Raw genomic sequence first — 24,197 nt, 5'->3', positions numbered from 1 at the left:
AGCACAACACACATCGTATCAGTGACACAGCAGCTTTTCCACACTCTGCCAGTACGACTCTGAATATTAATGTCCATTTACTAATAGACCGTTAATTACTTGTAGCAAAAGGGATAGTTTCAATTTTTAAAGTAGGGTTTTACATGGCTCTTATCAATACTTAATGCTCAGGTGTCCGCTGTCTGTTTTAAAGCCTCCTAATATACTGCTTATATTCTAGCACTAAAACACCAATGAGGCACCTGTTGTAATATCTGAACAGTTTAATCGTTTTTATTCATTGTTATTGTTTAAAAATTGCAAATTTTTGGGTAAGAATTTGTAATTAAATGTATTTTATTGTTTGGTTTTATTACATTTTATGACTACGAAAGCCAAATGGTCAGTTCTTGGTTTTATGCTCAGCACTTTGGACATGGTTTTGTTCGTAAAATGTGCTGTAAAAATACAAAAATTGGACTGAAATAATTAATGAATCTAGCATTTCATTATTCTGTCTTTATGCATTTGCCTGGTGCTTTTTTACAGCCGTTCTGAGTATTGGGTGGGGTAGGCCTGGACCGCTGCCAGTTAGTCGCAGGGCTGACATATGGGATACGCAGAAAACCAGTCACTCTCACATTCATTGACTGGAGTCTAAAAAACAATGGGTATTTCATATTTAGTCAAGAATATAATAGAATACCATAGACTGTATAGATAAATGGACATAGCTAACCCACTAGCTGCTGCATTCTAAACAGGAAGTGAGCATGGGGCCACTTCTGGCTCCATCGACTTCAATTGATTTTAAACTGAAAAACTGGACATAGGACCTCATTTCCTAGTTAGCCAGATTGTTGGACAAGTGTGGAGACACTTTTTTAAAATATTCCATCCATTCCTTGTATTTGCAGAGGTGGCTGGTGCTAGGCTAGTGCATGTCAATGGCCATAGTTAGCCTGCCAATAAAACAGTCTTAGCAAATCTATTATTACACCAGAATGGCGATGTAAATGTCTGTCTTGATAGAATAATGTTTGAAATAAAACTAACCTTGTATCGCATGAATTGTCACATGTTGAGGGACTATTTTCTCATATATCAGTCCACCGCTGCCAAGCTTTCTATCAGGAAGTACAACTCACTGCTCAGACATAAATCCTTCAAATGCAAGGTTGGTTTTACTTCTAAAATTATTCTATCAACACAAACATTTACATCGACAGTCTGGCATAATAATACTTTCGCTTCGGGTGTTTTGTGGAGTGGGTAAGACTGTTTTTAACTGCAGCCTAACTATGGCCATTGACATGCACTAGCTTAGCCTCTGCAAATACAAGGACTGGATGGAATATTTAAAAAAGTGTCTTCACACGTCTCCAACACTCTGGCTCACTAGGAAATGAGGTCCTATGTCCAAAATTCCGGACTGTCCCTTAAAAATGTTCATATTAACCTGCTGTACATGATCCTGGCATTTTTATTTCACTTTTATTTTGTTCGTAAATAAATTCCTAACATCATGAGCTTCATTTGACTGGAGCCGAAAACTATGGGTGATGTGAGTCTATGTGAGTCTATTGTAGGTTTGTTTGACATTAGTTTTCTCTGTATACTACATTGACACTACATTGCTGTTTCAATACACCACACCAATGTCAACTACAAATTAATGCTTTTCCATTTCCCATGTAAACAATTTAGCACAGACCTTTTATACTTGCCAAAATGCACTAAACAATTTACTTTGTAGTGTAAAATAAAATATAATAACCATGCTAATGTTCAGAGCCTTAACTATATTACTGACAAAGTACGCAATAACATTTTATCAGGCTGTAAAAGCATGTTACATAATTTACTGTAAACCACATGTGTTCTATCTCCGTCACCTGTTTTGTGTTTTACATGTGACAAGATGAACTCGCCTTAGGGGGCAAATTTTTACAGTGCACGTCAAGATGATTTCCAGCCACTGTATTAGCGCCTGTGGTCCGATTACTCCTATTGGCCATAAAGAGCTGCATGGACATACATAGATGCCAAGAAATCCCACACAAAACGTCAGAGCAGGATGACAAATGCCTTTCCCCGGATCGATAAAGCTATATACATCAAGATGCAGGCCTCCTAACCTCAGATGCAATATCACTAAGAGCTTTTCCCCACATCTCGCTGTTTACCCGCTCAAGGAGGGACGCTGCGTGATATTGGGGTATTGGTTTTGGGGGAGGTGTGAAGGAAGGGCAGAAGAAGGGGGTATTTACCTGCCAGCGATGAACAGTGTGTCCTGGATCTTGGTCATGAGCTGAAAGTCGAGGCGATGCTGGGACTCATTTCCAGAGGGCCTGCCTCTGAAGACGGGGTACCGGCGAGAAACTGTGGACAAACAATACACAAAGATTAGCATAATAAGGAGATAGCTACGAAATGTCCAAATTAATATGTTTTTGTTGAGACCCTTTAGTTTTTGTTATTATTCAAATACATAATTGTAGACTAAATGTATATCTGTATACAACAGGTCAATTGTTTATTCATTGGACAAGGTGGGTTGATTTTCACATAGGACCAAAATATATTCATACTAGTTTCACGCCTAAAGGTCTTTCATACTGATTGGTAGAGGTGTAGGCAATGTTTATATCCATTTTTATTACATTTTATTATTTCATGTTGTTCCTTTTTGCCTCTTAAAGATGCACTGCGTAACATTTCTATTGTAGGGCCACCTGCAGAAATGTGATTACTTTGTTTAGAATGTTCCACAGTATAAATTAAACCCATCGATCACAAGGGAAACAAGCAAATTACAACACTATGCTAGAAATCAGCTGGAAAGTCCCCCTGGCTGGAAGGTCCCCATCAATTGTACCCTTTATGAAACAAAGTTATTTAATCTATGTACATATAAATAAAAATAAACTAAACATTTTGGAGTGAGTGCCACAACTATTTCAGGATTTTATCTTAAATAATTCAATGAAATACATAGTTAAGACCTTAATAAAAGTGATTTTGAATGATTTTTGAACAAATTTATGTAGCTTTCTAAGTTTATTGGTGTTGTGCTGCTTACAAATTACGTTCATGGCAAGCAAGTAAAGAATTAATATTTCTTCCCAAATTAACAGTTACAGATGCTATAGGACAGGGGTCTCCAATGTTTTTCCTATGGTGAGCTACTTTTACAAAACGAAAATGCCAGAGAGTTTTAGCGATCAGTAAAAATGTTGTATAAGAGCCACAGCAGGCCTTAGATGAGGTACAGTTAAATGCCTATAAAACAAACCATTATCCATTTATTAGGGTACAAAGTTAGGCATCAAAATGATACATGTACAATCGTAATAGGCATTTAATTAATCAGATTTTACTTATTCACTTGGTAGGAGGTGGAGAGCTACAGGTTGGAGACCATTGCTATAGGACATGGGGAACAAGAAAAAATTATTTAAAGTACAGTTTCATAGTAAACTGCGAGCAAATGAGGATTATACTGATATTACAGACTGGAAAAATGTGTGCCACTTCAGGAAGATTGGTAAAATTACATAAATAAGGCCCAACATTTGGTCTTTACATTCACATTTCATTTAATTATGATATAGAAGCTGATTTTCTAACTCAATACATCATAGTAGGGGGACGTTCAAGCCTTTATTCGATACAGGTCAGATCTGTGAAGAGTCTGAGCAATAGAAACAGAGAACGAATAAATAATATTGAATAAATGATATGTGGATATGTTTAATGTTATACCATGGAACATTCCAGGCAAAGCAATAACATCTATAAGGAGGAAAGTATTTGATCGCACAGTGCACCTTTAAGGAAATCGAACACGCATTTGTCTTGATATTGACTTGTAAATGTGCGTGCTGTAGCCTCCGTGTCGCAACCTGACTACTCCTGCGTGGGATTACCAAATCAAAACAGTGAATCATGCCACTTTCAATAGATGCAAAACAAAACTGACAATTATGTTTACTTCCTGGTTTCCACCTCTTGAACATCAAACCATGCATTTTAAATCGCGACCTTCTCCGCTGCACCGCCACCATTTAGCGGCACCGGCTCACGACAGATAGCGTTGTTCCTGGAGTCTAAATTGAAATGCATTAGCGCAGATAGAACCAAATGAATCGACAAGGGATGCAAACAAGCTGTAATAGTGGGACTAATGAAAGCTGCTCCCGGCACTTAAGCACAGATCAACTTGTGAATTCAACTCCAGTCTACAGAGTTCATATAATTATACTGCATACGCTTTCTACAAATCCTTCAGCAATTAAGGTAATGGTAGAGTAGAAATATTGTATTCCTTATAATTATACGTGTCCCGTGCAGGCTTTGGTAATGGTAGCTTGCGTCAGCACATCTACGGATCTCTGTGTTGTTCAAAATCCACTTTATGTTTTGAGCTGACCAGGCAGAAGATTGATTTTATTACAATGGGAAATCTTAAGTTGATGAGGCAGAAGAACAGCTCTTTCCAGATACAAACTACAGAATTTAATTATGTTGTGCTTTATCTGAATACTAATTTGACGGTCTCGCTTAACGTGTAGATACAGGCTGTGTCTCATTGAATATGCGTCCGCACCGTCTAGGGATTTTAAGGGATTGTATTCACGTCGTGCGCTGACTTTATCGTTCGCTTCAAGGTCAAATTTGCATTATTTTACTACGCCTTTCTGTTCCACTTTATCTGCCTCCTACAATAGTGTGTCGTGATTTGCATATTCATTTAGCAAAAGGTTTATGCTGCTTATAATGCATCTCTGTGTGTGTGTAGCCAGCCATGGAGAATTGTACAAGGGATACGAAGAGTCTGAACCACTTGTAGCTACTTTAATCTTAGAATCAACAGTCCACTCGTTTATGATCCAAATCTTGTGTAGATTTTAGGGCAGATTGTGATTACAACAGTGGTGGAACGTACCAAAGTAAAAGTAGTAAAGTACTGTAGGAAAGCATACATTTTAGGTATGTTGCTTAACTAGATTTTAAAGTGGATAGTTTTTTTACTTTTACGTCACTACATTCAAGAGGAGGTATATATGTACTTTCAACTTCAGTACATTTTTGAACAGGACGGAAAAGTAAAAAAAAGTATTTGATTGTTTGAGACTTGCTGAAAAGGCTGTGGGGTATTTTTTAACACATTTGTAGCTTGAGCAAATAAAAATATACAAAGAAATTGTTTGAATTCAGCACAAATCTTTGTCAAAACCACTACATTTGAAGTTTTATTGGATCTCTGCATGAAATACCTTTTACTCCTTAAGTACATTTTTAAACAGGTACTTCAACGCTTTTACTTCGGTAGATTTTTCCATGTGATACTTCTTCTTTTTTTTTATAGTCTTAGTAAATAAATAAAGTTGAGGAATCATGATCAGTGTCTAGTATCTGGTTTTTACAAGTAGTATTTAATTCAAGGTAGAGCTTTTAGCATCAACACTAGTGAATGTTATTGTCAACTCCACATGCGTTTCACTGTGTGTGTGTGATTGTGTGTTCTTCTTTGCTTATCTGTGACTGTGTGTTCTGATTGTGTGTTGTACATGACATTTGCCCGACTGTGTGTTGTAACTATGCGTTCTTCTTGACATACAGTATATGTGATTGTGCTGTGATTGTGTGTTGTACTTGACATATGTTTGACTGTGTGTTGTCATTGTGTGTCCTTCTTTGCATATGTCTGACTATGTGTTGTAATTGCGTGTTCTTCTTGACATATGTGTGACTGTGTGTTGTAATTGTGTGTGGTGATTGTGTGTTCTTCTTGACATTTGCCTGATGTGTGTTATGATTGTGTGTTGTCTTTGAGATATGCATGACTGTGTGTGGTGATTGTGTGTTCTTCTTGGCATATCTGTGACTGCGTGTTGTTATTGTGTGTTGTACGTAACATATGTGAGATTGTGTGTTGTGATTGTGTGTTCTTCTTGACATTTGCCTGACTGTGTGTTGTTCTTTACATATGTGTGACTCTGTATCGCGATTGCGTGCTGTTCTTAACATTTGCCTGACTTGCCTGACTGTGTGTTATATTTGTGTGTTCTTCTTGACATATATGTAACTGTGTGTTGTAATTGTGTGTTGTGATTGTGTTATTCTTGACATATGTGTAACTGTCTTATGATTGTGTGTTCTTCTTGACATATGTGTAACTATGTGTCGTGATTGCCTGTCGTCTTGACATTTCCCTGTCTGTGTGTTATGATTGTGTGTTCTTCTTGACATATGTGTGACTGTGTTATGATCGCGTGTCGTCTTGACATTCGCCTGACTGTGTGTTGTGATTGCGTGTTTCTTACAGTGTGTGTCGACCACATCCAAAGCGGGCGTGTCCTCGGGGAAGCTGACCGCAGAGATGGAGCCTGTCCCCAGCAGCAGCAGCAGCAGCAGCGGCAGCAGAGCAGTGAGTATCAGCACAGCCCTCTGGCCCATGGCTGCTCTGTCTCCACAACCTGGTACTCAACACGAGATGTTACCTGCAAATACACAAAGAAGAAATGGATCAGATCAACAGGAAGAAGCTTAAAGATGCATTGTGTAACTTTCATGGTGGAGCGTCCATCAAATGCTTTACTTCATGGAGATGTTATTATTGCTTTTCTTTGTTTCACAGTGTGGTATTAAACCTTTCTATGTTCATGGAGACCAAACCAGACCAGTCAGAATATTTGCTTTGTTTTTAGGTATAAAACCACCTGTAATTGAATAAATGTAAAAGGTAGAGCTGTTTAATGTCACACTGTGGAACAAAAAAAGTCAGAGCAGTGACATATCCAAAGAAATAAGCATGTGATGGACCGAGAACTGAAAAGTTACATGGTGTACCTTAAAAATGCAGAAAATATTATGTAAAAAACAGAGAAATGAGGGTCAAGAGCCAGTTTTTCCTATTGATAATATTGCAATTTGCTATAGAATATCAACAAAGTGAATTCACAAATGTTGAATCTGATCATTTCTATTAGTGACCAGACCCAAGAACTCAATATATTACAACAAAAGTCTGCATTTTAACTATATTTATAATAATATATAAGCCATTTGTATTGGTCTACAGAATGATGAGATGCCATCTGAAACCAAGTAGTAACGTGTTTGTTTTGCTTATATAACAACAATGACAAAACATCAATATATTACACCATAAAGCAACTGTTGACATAAAACTCTTAACAGTTAAAGATACATCAAGCACATTTTATAAGCCCAACTTTAAACTATGCAAACTAAATCATTAATATCTCGCACCATTTATGGCTTTATTGCACTACACAATAGAAATGTGTGACATAGGGTGGTGATTTGTTTTTTATTAGCGATACACGTGAAAAGAAATATTACAGTAAGGGTAATTTATTCACTAGACATAAACCTTATATATTCTTGCAACCCTCGCATCCAGCTTGTTTATCTTCCATCATCGCTTATGCATAAAAACGCTAAACAGCCAAGTATCCTCTATATATAAAAGGGTCCTCCAGGGAGAAATTCTTCAAGCTAAACAGCAATATAGCGCGGTAAAAACTCATAAAATTGCACTTAATCCAACAAGCTGTGAAAAGCGTCAGTTTCTCTCCACTCTGATAGTTACCTTGGCCTATAATTCTGGAGTATATCGTGGATTTGACTGCTAAATGCGAGCCTGTTCGTTCACGTTTTTGTTGAGCCGCACAAGTTCGCCGACCTAATTCACAAAGCTGGCATAGACAGTTGCTAACATCACTGTATTGAATGCTGAGTGTAAAAGTCTAAAATGTGGTCAATGGGAGCCTGTGGCCTGGCCCGTGTAGCTGCTCTATTGATTAATGGGCGAGTTGTGGCAGTGTTGGCCGTTACCCCTGCCCTCTCTTTCTCTCCCTACTTTTCTCTCTACCCCCATCTGGCTCCTCTTCTCCCATTCTCTCTCCATATTTCTTTCCCTGCCTCCTTCTCTCCATTTCTTTTTCTGTCTCTTTCTCCCTTTCTCTCCTCTCACTACTCCCTATCTCTTTCTCTCTCCCTCTCTTTCTCTCCTAACTTCCTTCTCCCTCTCTTTCCCTTTCCCTCCCTACTTTCTCTCCCTCTCTTTCTTTCTGCATCTCTCTCCCTTTCTCTCTTTCTCCGTCTCTCTCTTTTTCTATCTCCCCTCTATCTCTCTCTCCTTTTCGCCCCCTCTCTCTCCTCTTGTTTCTTCTCGGTCTCCCTCTTTTATCTCTCCCTTCTCTATCTCTCTCTCGCCCTTCCTGTCTCGCTCCTCTCTTTCTCCCTCTCTGTCCTCTTTCTACTCCCCTATCTCTTTCTTTCCTCACCTCCCTCTCACTCTCTCTTTCCCTCTCTCCCTTCTCTCTCTCTCTACCTCTCTCTCTTCTCTTTCTCACTCCCGTTCTCTCTATCCCTGCCCCCCTCTGGTTCATCTCTCTCTCTGTCTATCTTTTTCTCTCTCTAAGTATCTCTTATCTTTCTTCCCCCTCTCTCACACTCTTTCTTCTCTCTGTATCCTTTTTTTTTCTCTCCCTTCTCTTTCTCTCTCTCCTCTCTCTGACCCTTTCCCCCCCCTCTCTATCTATCTCTCTCCTCTTTCTTACCCCTCTCTCTTCCTCCTTCTTTCTCCTCTCCCTTCTCTTTCCCTCTTTCTCCGCCTCCCTGTCTCCCTCCTCTCTCTCTCTCTCTTTCCTCCCTGCCCTCCTCTTTCTCTCTCTCTTTCCCCCTCTCCCTCTCTCTTTACATCTGCTGGTTCTGTCTGAGGGGAAGGTCATCCAAGTGACCGGTGGGGCTCCTCTCTCTTTCTCTCTCTTTCTCTCCTTCACTCCCTCTCTCTTTCTCTGGGTACAGAGGAAGTCCGCTCGGTCTGGGGCTCTGTGGTCCTGCTGTCTCTGTGCATCTGTCCCGCGTTTGGACCTCGCCGGAACTTCAACCATCAGCACATTTTCAAAACTCCATCACCAGCAACGACCCGAGTGACCTCAGAGCTGATCAAAAATGAAAAAAAAAAAAAAAAAAAAAAAAGATGATGCGGCTAAAATTTCAAACAGGTCTTTTGTTAAAACATTAGCCTCTTCTATCTCGCCTTAACTGAACTTTTACCATCTTTCAACACCTCTAACAATAAGGATTAAAACTTATATCGCCGTGGAGACAAGCAGATGGTGCCAGAAATCCAAGTTACAGGTCCGATCTGTGGAGATGCAAGCCCTCTCACAGCAGGTCTGCTATATTGTTCAATAAAAACGCCCGTAATTGAATAAATGCTGAAGTTTGATAGGTTTAATGCCATACTGTGGAACATTTCAGGCAGGGAAAGAATGCCAGCTTCATTAAGACAAGCAGGCGACCATCCACGATAAAAGTTACCCAATGCAGCTTTAAAAAAAATACCTTAATCAGAACAATAAAGTAAAAAAAAAAGTCACAAAATAAATAAATAAATTAAAAAAGAGTAAATAAAAAAAAATAAAAAATAAAATAATAATAATAATAATAATAATAAAAATTAAAATAAAAATAAAAATAAAATAATAAAATAAATCAAAATAAAATAAATTAAAATAAAAATAAAATAAAATTAAATAAAATAAAAACAAAATAAAATAAAAATAAAATAAAATAAAAACAAAATAAAACAAAAATAAAACAAAAACACAAATAAAAATAAATGCATCTATTTGAAGCTAGCCATTTCTGCATACTGATATATTTCAGTTTGGTTTGCCTGATTTGTCCAGCTTGGTGATTGTAAATAAAACATTACAGAGCCATATGCACAGCAAAATCTGTCAGGACATCGTTGTGACAAATCTCACTAAAAATTACTGTTAGCTTCGTGTAGCCCGAGTCTTTCCTGAGGGTGCTCTTGTGTAGTTTTGATATCTGCTGTTGTCTGCCTGTGGACATGTTACACAGGCAGATGTAGTAATCACTCGTATTGGGAGTGGCAGGAGTTTAGTTAATATGAGCGTGTATACTGAGCCGTGCTTTGGAGACTCAGATCTGTGCATAGTAATGATCAGTGTACCTTCAAATATTTATGAAGCAAGCTAATTATTCATGCGTGCAAAGCCTGAGCGGATATAAACAATTTACAGTTAGATGTCACACAGGGAAGACCACACGTCACCTGAATGCACACATGCACTGAAAATACTTAATGACGATTTATGTTATAAAAAAGGATTCTGTTTAAATGCTCAATCAAACAAATTGCTTGTAATAGGGTTTTCAAATATAAAATATCATAAATCGGATACTAATTGATACTAAAACTAGATACTCATTTGAGCGCTTAGAGAAGATTGGTAATATGACATAAACAAGGCCCGACATTTGGTCTGGTACATTCACATTTCCTTTCATTATGATATAGAATGCTAATTTTCTAATTCAATACACTACAGTGCGTGACGTGGCCGACTAAAGGCCGACGAGAACACCCCCCCCCCCTCCTGGGCACAGCAGTTACCCATGTGCTGCCCAAAAGAAGGGGGTGCTGTTCAAGCCGAGAGAATGGGACATTTGAGCTGGAACTTTCAAGCCAGGGGGACATTTGAGCCAGTATTCCAAGTATTGATTCCAAAAAAAGTTACATTCACAGGACAGAAATGAAACTTTCCTGAATAGTTTGTACCGTGGACCCCCTATATTTCACACTACATGTAAAATAATATGTAATGTCTTCTCCTTTGATAATGGTAAATCAGCTGGAAAGTCCCCCTGGCTGGAACCCTTTATGAAAGCAAGTAAGTTCAACAGTAAACATATAAATAAAACACATTCCTGTGGGCTTAATACATGTATATATAAATATAAATGCATTATGTAAGTTGATTTAATTTTAATTTTCTTTCTTGCTTGTTGTGTGGACAGGCTTTGTGAGGCCGCCAAACCACTGCTGTATCAAACCAAGTCTAAGACCAAATACTGGCCTTTAGTACGTGATGTATTGAGTTAGAAAATCAGCATTCTATATCATAATAAAATGAAACGTGAATGTAGCGAGACCAAATGTCGGGCCTTGTTTATGTCATTTTACCGATCTTCCCTAAGCGGCACAGTATGTAATTTCAATATAATCCTCATTTGCTCGCAGACGTTTACCATGAAATCGTATTTTAAATAATTTTTTTCTTGTTCCCCATGCCCTATAGCATCTGTAACTGTTGACTTGGGTAGAAATATTAATTATTTCCTTACCTGCTTGCCAAGAACATAATTTGTAAGCATCGCGCGACGCAAGAAACTTAAGAAGCTACAGAATTTGATCAAAAATATTCAGACTTGCATATGTAATTAATAAAATATATGGAATGTTTATGTATATAGATGAACTAAATTTGTTTCATAAAGGGTGCAGTGCAGGGGGACTTTCCAGCTTGGGGACTTTCCAGCTGATTTCCATAAGACCACGGTCTACTAAGCAACCTGTACTTGGACGACTGAGGGATTACACAGATATAACCACATGACAATATAACAAGTACTATTATTTTATGTTGAAAATCACATTCTATATTCTAAATAAAGTGTTTTTTGTTATCATCATGGTATTGGAATCAGTATTAAGTACAGAATCTGTTAAATCAAGTTTGAATATCATGACAACACTATGGTAAAGCACATACTCAAACACACACGTACACACACAGTCAAACACACACGCGCCATATTGAGTCATTTTTCAATTAGCCCTCAGCACACCTGCTCCTGTGCTGCCTGAGCCCTGCTGCTGGCCCATTAGTGCAGTGATTGATCCACACAGGAAGCACGCCCCACAGCACAGCCAAAGACAATCTATGGGATTTAGAGTTCGACCGCCCACCAATGCAATGGGGAAACTTACTTACATGAGATCCAATCAGTTAAGGGCAACTTTTTCAACAAACAAAACACAAAGTAGGTCAGTGGTTTGATTAACGTTCGATTGTTCAAGCTGTTCCCCAAATAACACAACTATAGAAAACTGCAAAATGTCATGAAATGTCAAGGTATTTTCAAGTAAAAGTTTGTTTGACGGGAGAAACTGAGGCGCCAAATAAAATCTATGCATCTGGACCGTGTGAGTGTGGAAATTTTAATGAATGATGGCACAAGAGAGCTAAAACATATATTGTATAAGCAGGTCTTGAGGTCAAAATAAGTCAAATTGTAAAGCTTTTTATTGTCAGATCAGGAAGTGCATGTTAGAGTGCTAGTTGTTGCCAGCTTTACCTTCATAGCAAAATTCGATCTGGTTTCTGAAAGTTGTGGAAAACGCTTATAAATAAACTCATCACGGTGAATAATTAGGATACTTTAGGATACTGCATAAGTGACATATAACTTCGGACCACTGTTTGTTTAAAATTAACTATTTTTTGTGTTTTTAAGACATGCAAAAAATCTGTTATAAGAGAAAAAGTAAATAAATATCGGAAAAAAAGGACTTTTGGATCAGTACAATATGCAACTTTGACCTACTTTTTCTATTATATGTGGCTAATTTTAATAACAACTAAAAATAAAACATTATAATTCACCATTCTTCAGTATTTTGATCAGTCTCGGTGCTTTTCATACCTGACCCGGAGAGCCCACTTCCCTCAACAGCACTATTTTTATAACTACCATTACACTGGCCTGGCTGTATTATTACGTGCCTCTTGGACCCTCCAGTGCAAGTGGTGCAGAGACAGACTTAAGTGTTTTAGCGTCAATAGAGTCTAATCATAGCTATTGGGCCCTCAGCGGGAGACTGCTGCTGCCTTTATAAGACCAGTGTCCTTATGAATGAGCAACACACCAACTCACATTAACAACCACTACATCTCAATTAGTCTTTTAAATCAAGAAATTCTGGGTTTCGTGTTTTAACAAAGAGGTGGAAGAAAAACCCATTTATCAACATCAGTATTACATGCTTGGTTACGACAGTGATTCACAACCAAAATTAATCAAAATAGGAGTCAATAATTGTTCCTTAAAAGCTTAACAAACTTGCAATGACAATGTTTGGGTTGCCAAGTTAAATCCTCGCTACAAGTAGTTAGATTAGTGATAAAAATAGACTCCAGCTGAATATATGCTTGGTCACAACAGTGATTAATGACTTAACAAATTAAAATACGGTTTTAAATTATATAATTGTCCCTTAAAAGCATAGCTGCAGACTTTCTATGACAATTCTGGGTTGCCAATTTTAGTGCCAAGTGAAAACCTAGCCAATTTACTTAAGAAGTTTGCAGAGTATAGAGACAAAAAATATACTCAAACTGCATAGTAGTACATGTTTGGTTACAACGGTAATTACTCACTTAAAATACTAGGTTATATTTAACAATTGGTCCTTAAAAGCATAGCTACAAACCCGCTGTGACAATTTTAGGGTGCCAATTTTAGCGCCAAGTTAAACCCCAGCCAATGTACTTAAGCAGTTAGTAGAGTAGCGACAAAAATACACTCCAGCTGAATATGCTTGCTTTCAACAGTAGTTAATTACTTGTTACTTATTAAAATACTAGTTTAAATTCAAAAACTGGTGCTTAAAAGCGTAACCACAAACCTGCTATGACAATTTTCGAAGTGCCAAGTTAAACCCAAGCCAGTGTACTTGAGCAGTTTGTAGAGTAGTGACAAAAATAAGCTCCAGTTAACTTGCTTGGTTACAACAATGATGCACTGCTTAATTAATTAAAATACTAGTTTCATTTCAGTAATTGTTCCTTAACGGCGTAACCACAAACCTGTTATGACAATTTTTGGGGCGCCAAGAGAAGTGCCAAAAACCTTAGCCAATGTGCTTGAGGAGTTTGTTGAGTAGAGACAACAATAGACTAACTACATTTGCTTTGGTACAACAGTGATTATTTACTTAAAGGTGCATTGTGTAACTTTTCTGGTGGAGTTTACCGAGGATATGTCATTGTTCTAGCTGGAATGTTCCACAGTATGACATTAAACAGTTCTACTTTTACATCTATTCAATTACAGGTGGTTTTATAGCTCAAAAATACCTTGAAAAACATGTATTCTGACTGTGAGCGGGGTCGCCTCTCCACAGATCGGACCTGTAACTTGGTCTGGTTTGGATTCCATGAAGACAGAAAGGTTTAATACCATATTGTGAAACATTCCAGGCAAAGCAATAACATCTCATGAAGATATTTGACGGACACTCCACCAGAAAATCGCAGGAAACACTTTTAACAAATGAATCAAAATACTCTATTAAATTCAGTAATTGTATCTTGAAACCATAACTCCGAACTTCCTATGAGAATTTCGGGGTGCCAGCAAAAGTGCCGAGTTAAATCCGAGCCAATGTACTTGAGGAGTTTGTAGAGTAATGACAAAAATAGACCCCGAGCACGTGACAATGGCAGCTATGACAAAGATTAAGCCTCATTTTACCTCTCCCTGGTGAATCATAGGACTTTGAAACTGCTTTACAACTCCTTAAAGGTGCACTGCGGAACATTTCTAGTGGAGGGTCTGACACCTGCTTGTCTCCGTGGAAATGTTACTGCTTTGTCTAGAACGTCACCCTATTCACAGAAGGAATTATTACATTTTCGAGCTATAAAAAAGCCTGTAATGATTAAATGTTAGCTGGATATGTTTAATGCCATACTACAGAACATTCCAGGCAAAGCAGTAACATCTCCATGGAGACGTAAGAAGTGCACAATGCATTTTTAACTCAAAAAAATCCACTTTCCATTCGCCTCCCGTGCAAAACTTCAAGAAAAACAAGCTTCGCAGATCTCCCTCGATTCCCCTCGGATAGAAATAGCTCCAACGTCAGAAAATTTAATTCAAAACAGAAAACGCAAGACTTCCAGAGGTCATGCGTCTAAAATTACTCCACAGTCTCTACGTTAAGCCTATAGTGTGTTTTTCTATTGACTAGATCTGGTTCATTGCCTGCAGTTCATGTTTGTGTGTATTTTGGTGTGTGTATTCAGATATAAAGGCCCTGACAAGCCTAGAGCCTACTCTTGTCACGCAACGCTGGCCTATTCAAACGCACTGTACTCGTGCTGTTATTATTATTATAGGGTTTACAGTGTCATACAACCACGTACTTTCTCCGCTGAGGTTGCTGGTTTGAAGCCAAGGTGCCGGCGATGGAAGTTGTAATAGGGTTTTTTTTTTCTGTGGTTGCCCTCGTAGATGGACTGTCAGGCTTAGAACAGAGGAACAAAGTGTAATAAAATATAGGTCATGTGATCGTTTGGTTGAATAATCGATAATTCAGTCAGTTTTTTGGAAGTTTAATGTTTTATCTTAAAGTTTGGCATCAAGTCAAAGCAAATACTAAACCATAAAAAAATAAACCAGCATTGGACGGGTATTGACAAGACTAAAAAACATCGAACTAAGACTACGACCAGGGCTACACCAGGACTTTAAATAGCACTTGCTGCATGTAATCTACCACATGACTAAACCTGGATGATACCAGAACTAAACCAGGACTTTTGAAGAGTAGCTTGGACCATGTTAGGACTGATAAAACCATGTTACTTTTCACACTACATGGCAATTCCTATCATCAATATCACGGTGATGATTTCTACGAAACTTCAGAGATGACACACTGTCACGTATAATTGTCAAACTTGACTTGCCAAGTTTGTTTGTGGAAAAATCTGAACTAGACCAGGACTAAACAAGGACTTTTGAATAGTAGTTTGGACCATACAAGGACTGATAAAACCGTGTTACGTTTCACACTACATGAAAATTCCTATAGTCAGTATCTTCCACTTAGGTAACACTTTTTAGTCGAAAAGGTGAAGTTTTTATTCGTTCTGGCCTTTCGTCCACACGGAGCCGCTGTTTCGGGCGGGTGAAAATTGTGTTTTTTGAGAACGGGTTTCAGAGTGGAGAAATCTAAGTACGCCGGCGTTGCGTTGTCGTGTGGACAAGCAAACCACCGCTTTTGGAAAACAATAACGTCACGACCCCGACATTGTGCTTGTGTTTGTTTGTTGCGGAAGAGGAAGGACTTTTGGTTTACAGCGCCACATATAGGTGTGGCATATGTATTACATTGTTTTCACTCCGTTGTCGTGTGGACGTGAGTATTTATTGATCCGACACGTGTGTGGACGCAAATTTTTTTCAACCCCTCGTGTGGACGTAGCCGTAGTCTCAAAACAACCTGGCAAACCTGACAACCAACAAAATTAGACTTTGTTGCTCATTGTATCATCATGAACTGAAAATACTGCACTACAATAACTGCTTAAAGATTAAATATATGCAGTAAGTGACATTTATACTCTTGAAACTGAATTCAATGAAATCATAATTTGTGGCACTATAATCTTATCAGAATCTATGGGAAAGACAGCTGATGATTCCTACAGAATACAGCTAAACTTCGGAGGTGACACACTATCACGTATACTTGTCGAAGCTGGCTTGTGTCGCGTTTGTTTGTGAAAAAATCTGAATTGATGGGAGCAATAAAAGATGGCAAACAGCAGCAGTGCGTGAGGTTTGTGCGAATGTAATCCAGGCTGAACAAAGGCCAGGGCTGCTCCGGGCTGCTCCACTTGTCATCCAGCACCGCAATGAGCTGTAATCCTAACAGAGGAGGATATAAGATAACACGGGCTTCAGTTTACCTCCCTCACACACCTCTGCCATGTCTACGGCAAGTGAGAAGGGTCAAACGAGTGGAGGCATCCCGCGACGTGGAGGTGTCAAACGCAAACATGGAGTTAGGGTGCTTAAATGGGTATTGTTAAGCAAGGGTGTCATGATATCAGACATAAGTGTTACAATTATCGGAAAAAGAAACGTGATGATTTAACATTAATTCACGATGACTGACATTACGGCCAAACGATTGCGAAATCCTTAGTTTTTTTCACGTCACAGTGTCGAATAGATCACCATTCCTTAAAGATGCACTGTGTAACTTTTCTTTTCAGGAAAAGGGTTTGTTTGTCTGTTTACCTCCATGGAGAATTAAAAACAACAATATTTTTTCACTATATATATTGTCTTAATTACATTATAATCATTAATTGCCAATACTCTCCTCAGTCTATCTGCAGAACTTGGGCAGTGGACCTTTAGATGTTAAAATGTCTGGAAATAAACTTAAAAATCGCAGTAAAGAGACAGGTTTATGGTCAGATCTATGGAGAAGCAAGCCTGCACATGGTAAGAAATTGTGTTTTTAGGGTGTTTTTGAGCTATTAAACACCTAGAAATTAACAAATGCAAGGAGATTTGTTTAATGCCGTACTTTGGAACATTCCATGCAAAGAAATAACATCTCGAAGACAAGGAAATAGAGGACCGTCCGTCATAGAAGTTGCACAAATGAGATGAGACCAGCTATATGAAATCCAGCTTTCTTATTGCACAGGTAAAGCTGATGTGAGTAAAAAAAAAAAAAAAAGTACTTCAGTCAGATTTTAATATTATCCCACTTGCTATTTTTTAGGTCTTATCATTATATTATGAGCCAGATTTTTGTCTAACCAAATATTCTTGACAACACAACAAAGTAGTAGTTATAAAACAAAACAAATTCTATCTTATCAAGTCTTACAACCAGCGTTTTGAACCTCTAATCATCTTTGCTTTTCTAACTTCTCTTCTATATTCGTTAAAATCATCTTCTTCCTTGCGGACAGTGATTTGCACTTTGTTTTGACGTAATTTTTCTGTCAGATGCCCTTCCTAACGCAATTTTCTCCACTTGTCTAGACATGAGATTAGCACAAAATCATATCCCACCTTGCGCCGCCGGGCTGTTTCACCATTAACGATAACATCCAATCTCTTTTATTCAATTGTCCTTCCCTATTTCACCATGTACTGATCATTTTGGGTGTGCCCGCTTATGTCAGTTAAGCCGGGACCACATTTCCAAAGATGTTGAGTTGCGAGAATTGCCTAAAAAGTCATCAAGATTCATCACCAGCAAGCACCGAGTCAGCCCAGTAATTAGCCAGCGCCCAGCTCCAGAAATGATTACAACAGCCCCCCTTGCGAGTGGTTAAAACGCACTAACCCCAATCATTGCCAATTTAGCACTTCCCTCTCTTGTTAACCAGCTTGAACTTGTTGCTTCTTCGCGATCTTTGGCACGAGAAAAACCCAGGAAAGATTGCGGTACCACCCCTAAACCTGATTTCATTTGTAAGAGGAGAAAGGCAGTTCTGAGCAGGAGTTCAGCCGTGGACTAATACAAAGAGTGAGCTGAGTTGCAGGTGTGACCGTGAACAAAGGGGGCTTTTGGGTACATCTCCACAATAGGGCCCCACCCCCGGTAAAAAAAGGGAAGGCTCTGCAGCTATTGGGCAAAACAGGCCATAAGCAGTCATAGCATGTTAACTCCAAATGTGCTACAAAACAGAAGCGTTTTTTTATGAAATGGGAGATTAAGTTTGAATCAGAGATAAAAGAAAGTGTAAAGATACGAGCTGTTACGGTAAAAAGGTTGTATGAACTGCTTACAATCACAGTACAGGAAACAAAAGTAGTAGTAGTACAGTTAATCATTATCCGATTATCTCTCCACTAAAAGGTAAAGTGAGTTTTCAGACTTGTTTTCATCCCAAACAGCAATTTAATACACAATCTTACATATTTTGACTTAAATTTATGTTGTCCTATCACTATTTTTGACAGCTACTCAATTTTTAAAACAGATACCTAGAAACTATGCCAAAAACTGACAGACGATTACTCCAACTCACATGAAACAAGCAAAAAGATCTCAAATTATAGACACAGTTTTTGTATTTATTTTCAGGATCATGACATTTTACATTTTACAGCTTAGATAATCAGGGTTAACTTGGGTTTACAGTTGAATCTGAGCCTTACTAACCGCGTCAATGCAGATAAACAATCCAAAAATAAAGTTTTTCTATACAAATACTGCCTCTTTACTATAAAAATGACTATAGGTTTAATGTTGCGTTACTTTTGGTGGTTCTTTTGGTCATTAGGATTGGGCTGCTTATGTATAATTAAGGTAAATATATAATCAAAAACAGACAATACAAGATCTGAGTCAAATTTACTAGTATTTATAGTCTATAAGTTCAATATGAAGTTAATTTTGGTGGTTCCTGTCACTTGGTTCTCACACTGAGCTGCCTTTTAAAAGCGTTGAAGGAAAATATATAATCAAAAGTGTCGTTTTTCACAGTTAGAGAAATGTTAATACTGCCAAATGTTAAAAGAGAAAAGCACTAGGATTAATATGGAGTTTATTCTGGTGGGTCTTTTGGTCACTATGATTCAACTGCTTAAGTACAGTCATGGAAAATATATAATCAAATCAATCACGTTAAGGGAAAGGTTCATCGTGCCTAATGTTACAAAGGCGACGGGTTTAATACGGGGTTAATTCTGGTGGTTCCGGTCACTTGGATTTGACCCTCACTGACCGCTGAAGTGCAGTGACACACACAAACAGCAGCTGGAGCCCGTACCCGCGCTCTGGTGGTGACCGGGCGGCCGCTCTGTATAAAGCCTGTATTTTGGGGTAATTAGCCTTGTTGGTCTCTGGAAAGGATCTGAGGCTCTCCAGATGCGCACATCTGGCACCAAGATTAAAGAAACAACCCCTGCCTTTCATTCTATAAAGAGCCAACACGGGAAAGGTCATTTATTATGGGCTCTGAGGCGGCTCTGTTGGTGATATTAACCCATACAAACAAAGATGAAACAACTTATTTCAAATCAGCTCCCAAATATAGACGTGCCCTTTGCTTACTTAACAATACCGCAACAATATATCAAAACATGGGCACGGCTCAAATGAGTAATATTAAGTAATGACTGCTTACAACAGGTACGCACTGCCAATTTCAACACAGAGAGCACTCCAGCCGGCACACTGACGGATAACTGTGCCACTTTTAACACAGCGCAAACAAGCACGCGTTTCTTGCTCGTTAATATACAAGAAAGTCCTTTTAACCTCTCCGATGTTTTGACATTCACGCGAGCCCTGTTCTGTTTCAAGATTCACACCAGCGAGATTTTGAAACACGCACGGGACTTTGGGAAAAAGCCCTTGGGGTAGAGCTGGGTGCTGCGTAATACAATTGTGCTCATCCTTGCGTAAAAGCAGTACATGATTACCAACACGTTTCTGTCTGTGATCTACGTTTTGCTCAACAAGTGCAGATGAAACTTACGATATTACTGTATTTGGCTCCCGTGGCTAAGTTTTACGCGTGGATCTCCGGTGCTGCGTATTCACCGAGTCGCTCATAATGCCTCGCTTTTGTGTGGACATCAGGGGAGTGAAAGCATTCAGATTCTGCACCGTACTAAACCTATTCAGCCCCCTTTAGTCCACATGTTGGACTCGTACAAAAGACAACAAAGGCGCGAGGGACAGCGGTGCAGTGTCAACAACAGGGCGCTGATGTGGAGAGCCAGAGGAGGGAGCAGTGAACGCGGCTCAGCACAGCACAGGGCAGGGCTGGGACTGGCTCCTAAAGGTTACGAGCGCGAGCCACGTTTGTTATTACTGATAGTAGTAAACACCTAACCGCGAATGCACCGTGCGTAAAAGCGTAAAACTGAAACGGACAGTTCACGTGCAAATCTGCCAATCTCGAGCTCGTCTTTCTATTGTTTGGAGATATCTCTGAGTCTGTTTATTTTAGGCAAGAAGATACAGAGATTTGAAGTTGCTTTTAAAGGCGTCTAATCCAATCAAAAACACAGAACCCTCTGTTAAAACATCTGACACGAAGTATACTCCTAACACACACAAAAACACAAAGGTTTTCTTAAAAAGTGAAGGAAAAACATGCACTTTTCTTACAAGAAAGCAGCAAGGAGTATAGATACCCAAGCCAAGCGCACAAAGTCTAAATTAAATCTAAATAAAAATATCATCTACATCTGTCTTTGTTTGTGGATAAATATTTGACCTTGCGTATTTAACTTTAAACTTATCAGGTACATTTCACTTCAAAACCTACCTTGAAAATCCACTCATGAATCGGCCACTCCACAATGTTATATTCCTCTGGTAATCCATTAAAAAGACCAGTGCGTAAATAAGTGTAAATCCTTATAAGAGAACATCCATGCGTTCGTTTGGTTTGGCTGTTGGTCCACTTTTGCGCACGGGGTTCTGGTTTTCCGCTCGCGTTTCCCTGTTTTTCTCTGGCTCTCCCGGACTGACTGCGCTCCGTCCGCCCTCGTACTCGGCTCCCTGCGCTCTGACGATGACTGATCTTCAAAAAAACCTCAGCAGCAGCGGCAGCCACCCTCCCCCTCTTTCTCTCTCTCTCTCCCTCTCTCTCTCTCTCTCCTCTTCTCCCTTTCCACTACTATTAACTTTGGGAAAGCAGAGGGAAAAGACATAAACATTAACGACGCGCACTGCTATACTCTGCCGCCAACTCGCTTTGTATACACACACAGATTAACCATTAACTCAAATATTCAAATTTAATGTTTTCATAAACTTGCACCCAGTGACACGCGGGGCTTTAAATGGAGTCGTACACAGTCTAAAGTCATAAAGGTTACGCTTATTATGGTTCAATGTGAGTTGCAAGGATCTGCACGCCTTTACGCACGCCTATTGCAAAGTAGTTGTAATTGCAAATACGAGTTATTCTTCAGAAATAGGGATAATTAATAAATATAAGATAATTTCCTGTCTTATTTTAAGGTTGCAGGTTTGTGAAAAAGAGCATAGCGAGTCTTACTGGCAAGTCCTATAAGGAATGAATGAACGTAGCGTAAAAATAGTCGCAACTATTTCGGTCCTGCGCGCTTTTGCAGAGCTGAACAGCCACAGTCACCAGAAATATTTAGTTTCTCAAAGCGAAGAAAAGGATTTCCACTTTCACCATGCAAAATGAAGAAACCCGCCTGCAAATCCACGCAGTCGTAAGGCAACTCACCTCATTTGAAAGTTTAGTATCCTCGTTTAGCGTCGTAGTAATCCAAAAAGCGCGTCGGAACTTCTCTCCACTGGCTGGCTCAGAGAAAAACAAACTAATGCACGGCAAATGGTGTAATTCGACCCGTGCGAAGTCAATCCATCCAGCGAGAGGTCTGGTGCCACCAATGAGCAGCGAGCAGGCTCCAGTCCCTCCCCCAACCCCGTGTTCACAGCCCCGTCTCTCCTGCGCTGGTTTGGGCTTTGCTGCTTCTCCTCCACAGCTTCCTTCCTTTCTTTTCTCTCGGTCCGTCGACCCCCTCTTCTCCTTCTGCTTCTCCGGAGTGACCCCATGTTGCCCCCCTCAACCCCTCCCCACAGACCCTTCCCCCAGCGCTCTGTCAACCCGGTTAAAACTCACAACTTCAGGCTTCAGAGCTGTTTTGTCGAAGTGTTAAAAGCTTTGGGTAAAGACTTACTATTCTGCAAACTAACAGACAGAATCCTTATAACAACTTTAGCTGCTATTTTCAAACGTGCAAAATACAACTTTGCAAACACGTATTACTCATTTGGGTGTAAACAGTTTGTAATCCACTCACACTGTCTTTTGCACATGGGGTGTTGACTCACAACTTTCTTTTATCTGCAGCTTTGATTCAGCATAATAGGCAAGACTTTGTACGTTGCATTTGTATGATTTTAGCTTTTCTGAAAATGTCTGAGTAAAATTAAGACAACTTAGACAAGCAGTTGGGTATAGTTAGACAAAGAAATGAGAAAAAACACCTTCCTAAAACCACATGTAGTCTACTAATGGCTTATAAACAAAATCTTGAGCTTTTCTTACCACTAGATGGAGTCTTCTCAGTCTGATTTCTATTTTTTTAATGTATGCAGCATCAGTGGTGTATGGATTCTGTGGGTTTCCATCATCTACAGTCAATGGGACTAATTGATTCTTACATTTAAACAGTATTGGAGACAAAGAACTGACATGCACTGCTATATTTTGGTCTTTAAAATGTTTGTCATGAAAGTTTTAAAGGTGCACTGTGTAACTTTTTGGTTGGGGGTTTGTCACCTGCTTGTTTCTATGAATGTGTATGATACTGCCGTGCCAGGAATGTCCCACAATATGACATTAAACAGCTCTACCTTACATTTATTCAATTACAGGTGGTTTTAGAGCTAAAAATATCTAGAACTGTGAGCAGGGGTTGCCTCTCCACAGATCTGACCTGTAACTTGGTCTGGTTTGGTTTAGTCTCCATGAATGATACTGTGAAACAATCCAGACAGCGCAATAACATCTAAAAGCGTCTGACGGACCCTCCATCAGAAAAGTTACACAATGCACTGTTAACATTTGCAGTGATTTTGACTTGCAGTACATGATTACAACTACTTAAAGGAACAGTCTGGAATTTTGGACAAAGGACCTCATTTCCTAGTGAGCCAGAGTGTTGGACACATGTGGAGACACTTTTTTAAATATTCCATCCAGTCCTTGTATTTGCAGAGGTCGCTGGTGCTAGGCTAGTGCATGTCAATGGCCATAGTTATCCTGCCACTAAAAACAGTCTTACCCACTCCACAAAACACCTGAAGCAAATCTATTATTACACCAGACTGTCGATGTAAATGTCTGTGTCGATAGAATAATGTTTGAAATAAAACTAACCTTACATCGCATGAATCGTCACATGTTGAGGGACTATTTTCTCATATATCAGTCTGCCGCTGCCAAGCTTTCTATCAGGAAGTACAACTCGTTGCTGCTGCTCAGACATAAATCCTTCAAATGCAAGGTTCGTTTTACTTCTAATAAGATTCTATCAACGCAGACATACACATAGACAGTTTGGTGTAATAACAGATTTGCTTCGGGTGCTTTGTGGAGTGACTAACTATGGCCATTGACATGCATTAGCCCAGCACCAGTGACCTCTGCAAATACAAGCACTGGATGAAATATTTTAAAAAGTGTCTCCACACTCTGGTTAACTAGAAAATGAGGTCCTATATCCAAAAACTGTCCCTTTAACACATGTGTCTAGTTATTATGACTAATACCAGGTTATACTCAGCCACGCCCTGACCAAAATGGCTTCCTCGTAGAGGAGCCAAAACACTGGATTAAAATATTTGGCATCGAGCCCGTTCTTCCACTTAGGCATTCCTTTACAAATAAATGCTCCCTCTATTGCTGTGTGTGTTAGGTGTTAATCCTCTATGCAATGCAAAGTGAGGTAGTTTGTTTGCTAGATAAACAACAGGGATTTCCACACACATGTCACCATTGTCATCGGGCGAGTTTTGTACAAAAACAAGCACAAAAACTAAC

General features: G+C 39.1%; 2 protein-coding genes across 4 annotated transcripts in view; one reads left to right on the top strand and one right to left on the bottom strand.

The window, feature by feature from the left end:
• sema6dl (sema domain, transmembrane domain (TM), and cytoplasmic domain, (semaphorin) 6D, like) overlaps positions 1 to 21,186 on the bottom strand; it is a 45,142-nt gene extending 23,956 nt beyond the window's left edge. Inside the window, exons 1-3 of one of the 2 annotated variants that reach the window (XM_055154250.1) lie at positions 20,937 to 21,186; positions 6,309 to 6,485; positions 2,250 to 2,361 (exon numbers count right to left, since the gene is read on the bottom strand). In XM_055154250.1, coding sequence (XP_055010225.1) covers positions 2,250 to 2,361; positions 6,309 to 6,441 — 245 coding nt within the window. In that variant the 5' untranslated portion in view covers positions 6,442 to 6,485; positions 20,937 to 21,186. The remainder of the gene's footprint in view (positions 1 to 2,249; positions 2,362 to 6,308; positions 6,486 to 20,936) is intronic. The other variant, XM_055154251.1, reaches the window with a different exon arrangement.
• The window catches only part of LOC110172884 (E3 ubiquitin-protein ligase RNF128-like), a 204,092-nt gene that overhangs the window by 151,190 nt on the left and 28,705 nt on the right, over positions 1 to 24,197 (top strand). The window contains exon 3 of one of the 2 annotated variants that reach the window (XR_008632264.1): positions 6,311 to 6,412. The gene's annotated coding sequence lies outside the window, so the exon portion shown is untranslated. Of the gene's footprint in view, positions 1 to 6,310; positions 6,659 to 24,197 lie in introns of those variants that run through there. The other variant, XR_008632265.1, reaches the window with a different exon arrangement.

The sequence above is a fragment of the Boleophthalmus pectinirostris genome, unplaced genomic scaffold, assembly GCF_026225935.1.
Source record: "Boleophthalmus pectinirostris isolate CB_2022bp ecotype Guang Dong unplaced genomic scaffold, ASM2622593v1 HiC_scaffold_19, whole genome shotgun sequence".
Lineage (NCBI taxonomy): Eukaryota > Metazoa > Chordata > Actinopteri > Gobiiformes > Gobiidae > Boleophthalmus > Boleophthalmus pectinirostris.
The sequence above is the reverse complement of the archived record's forward strand: the minus strand, read 5'-3'. Positions and strand labels throughout refer to the sequence as shown.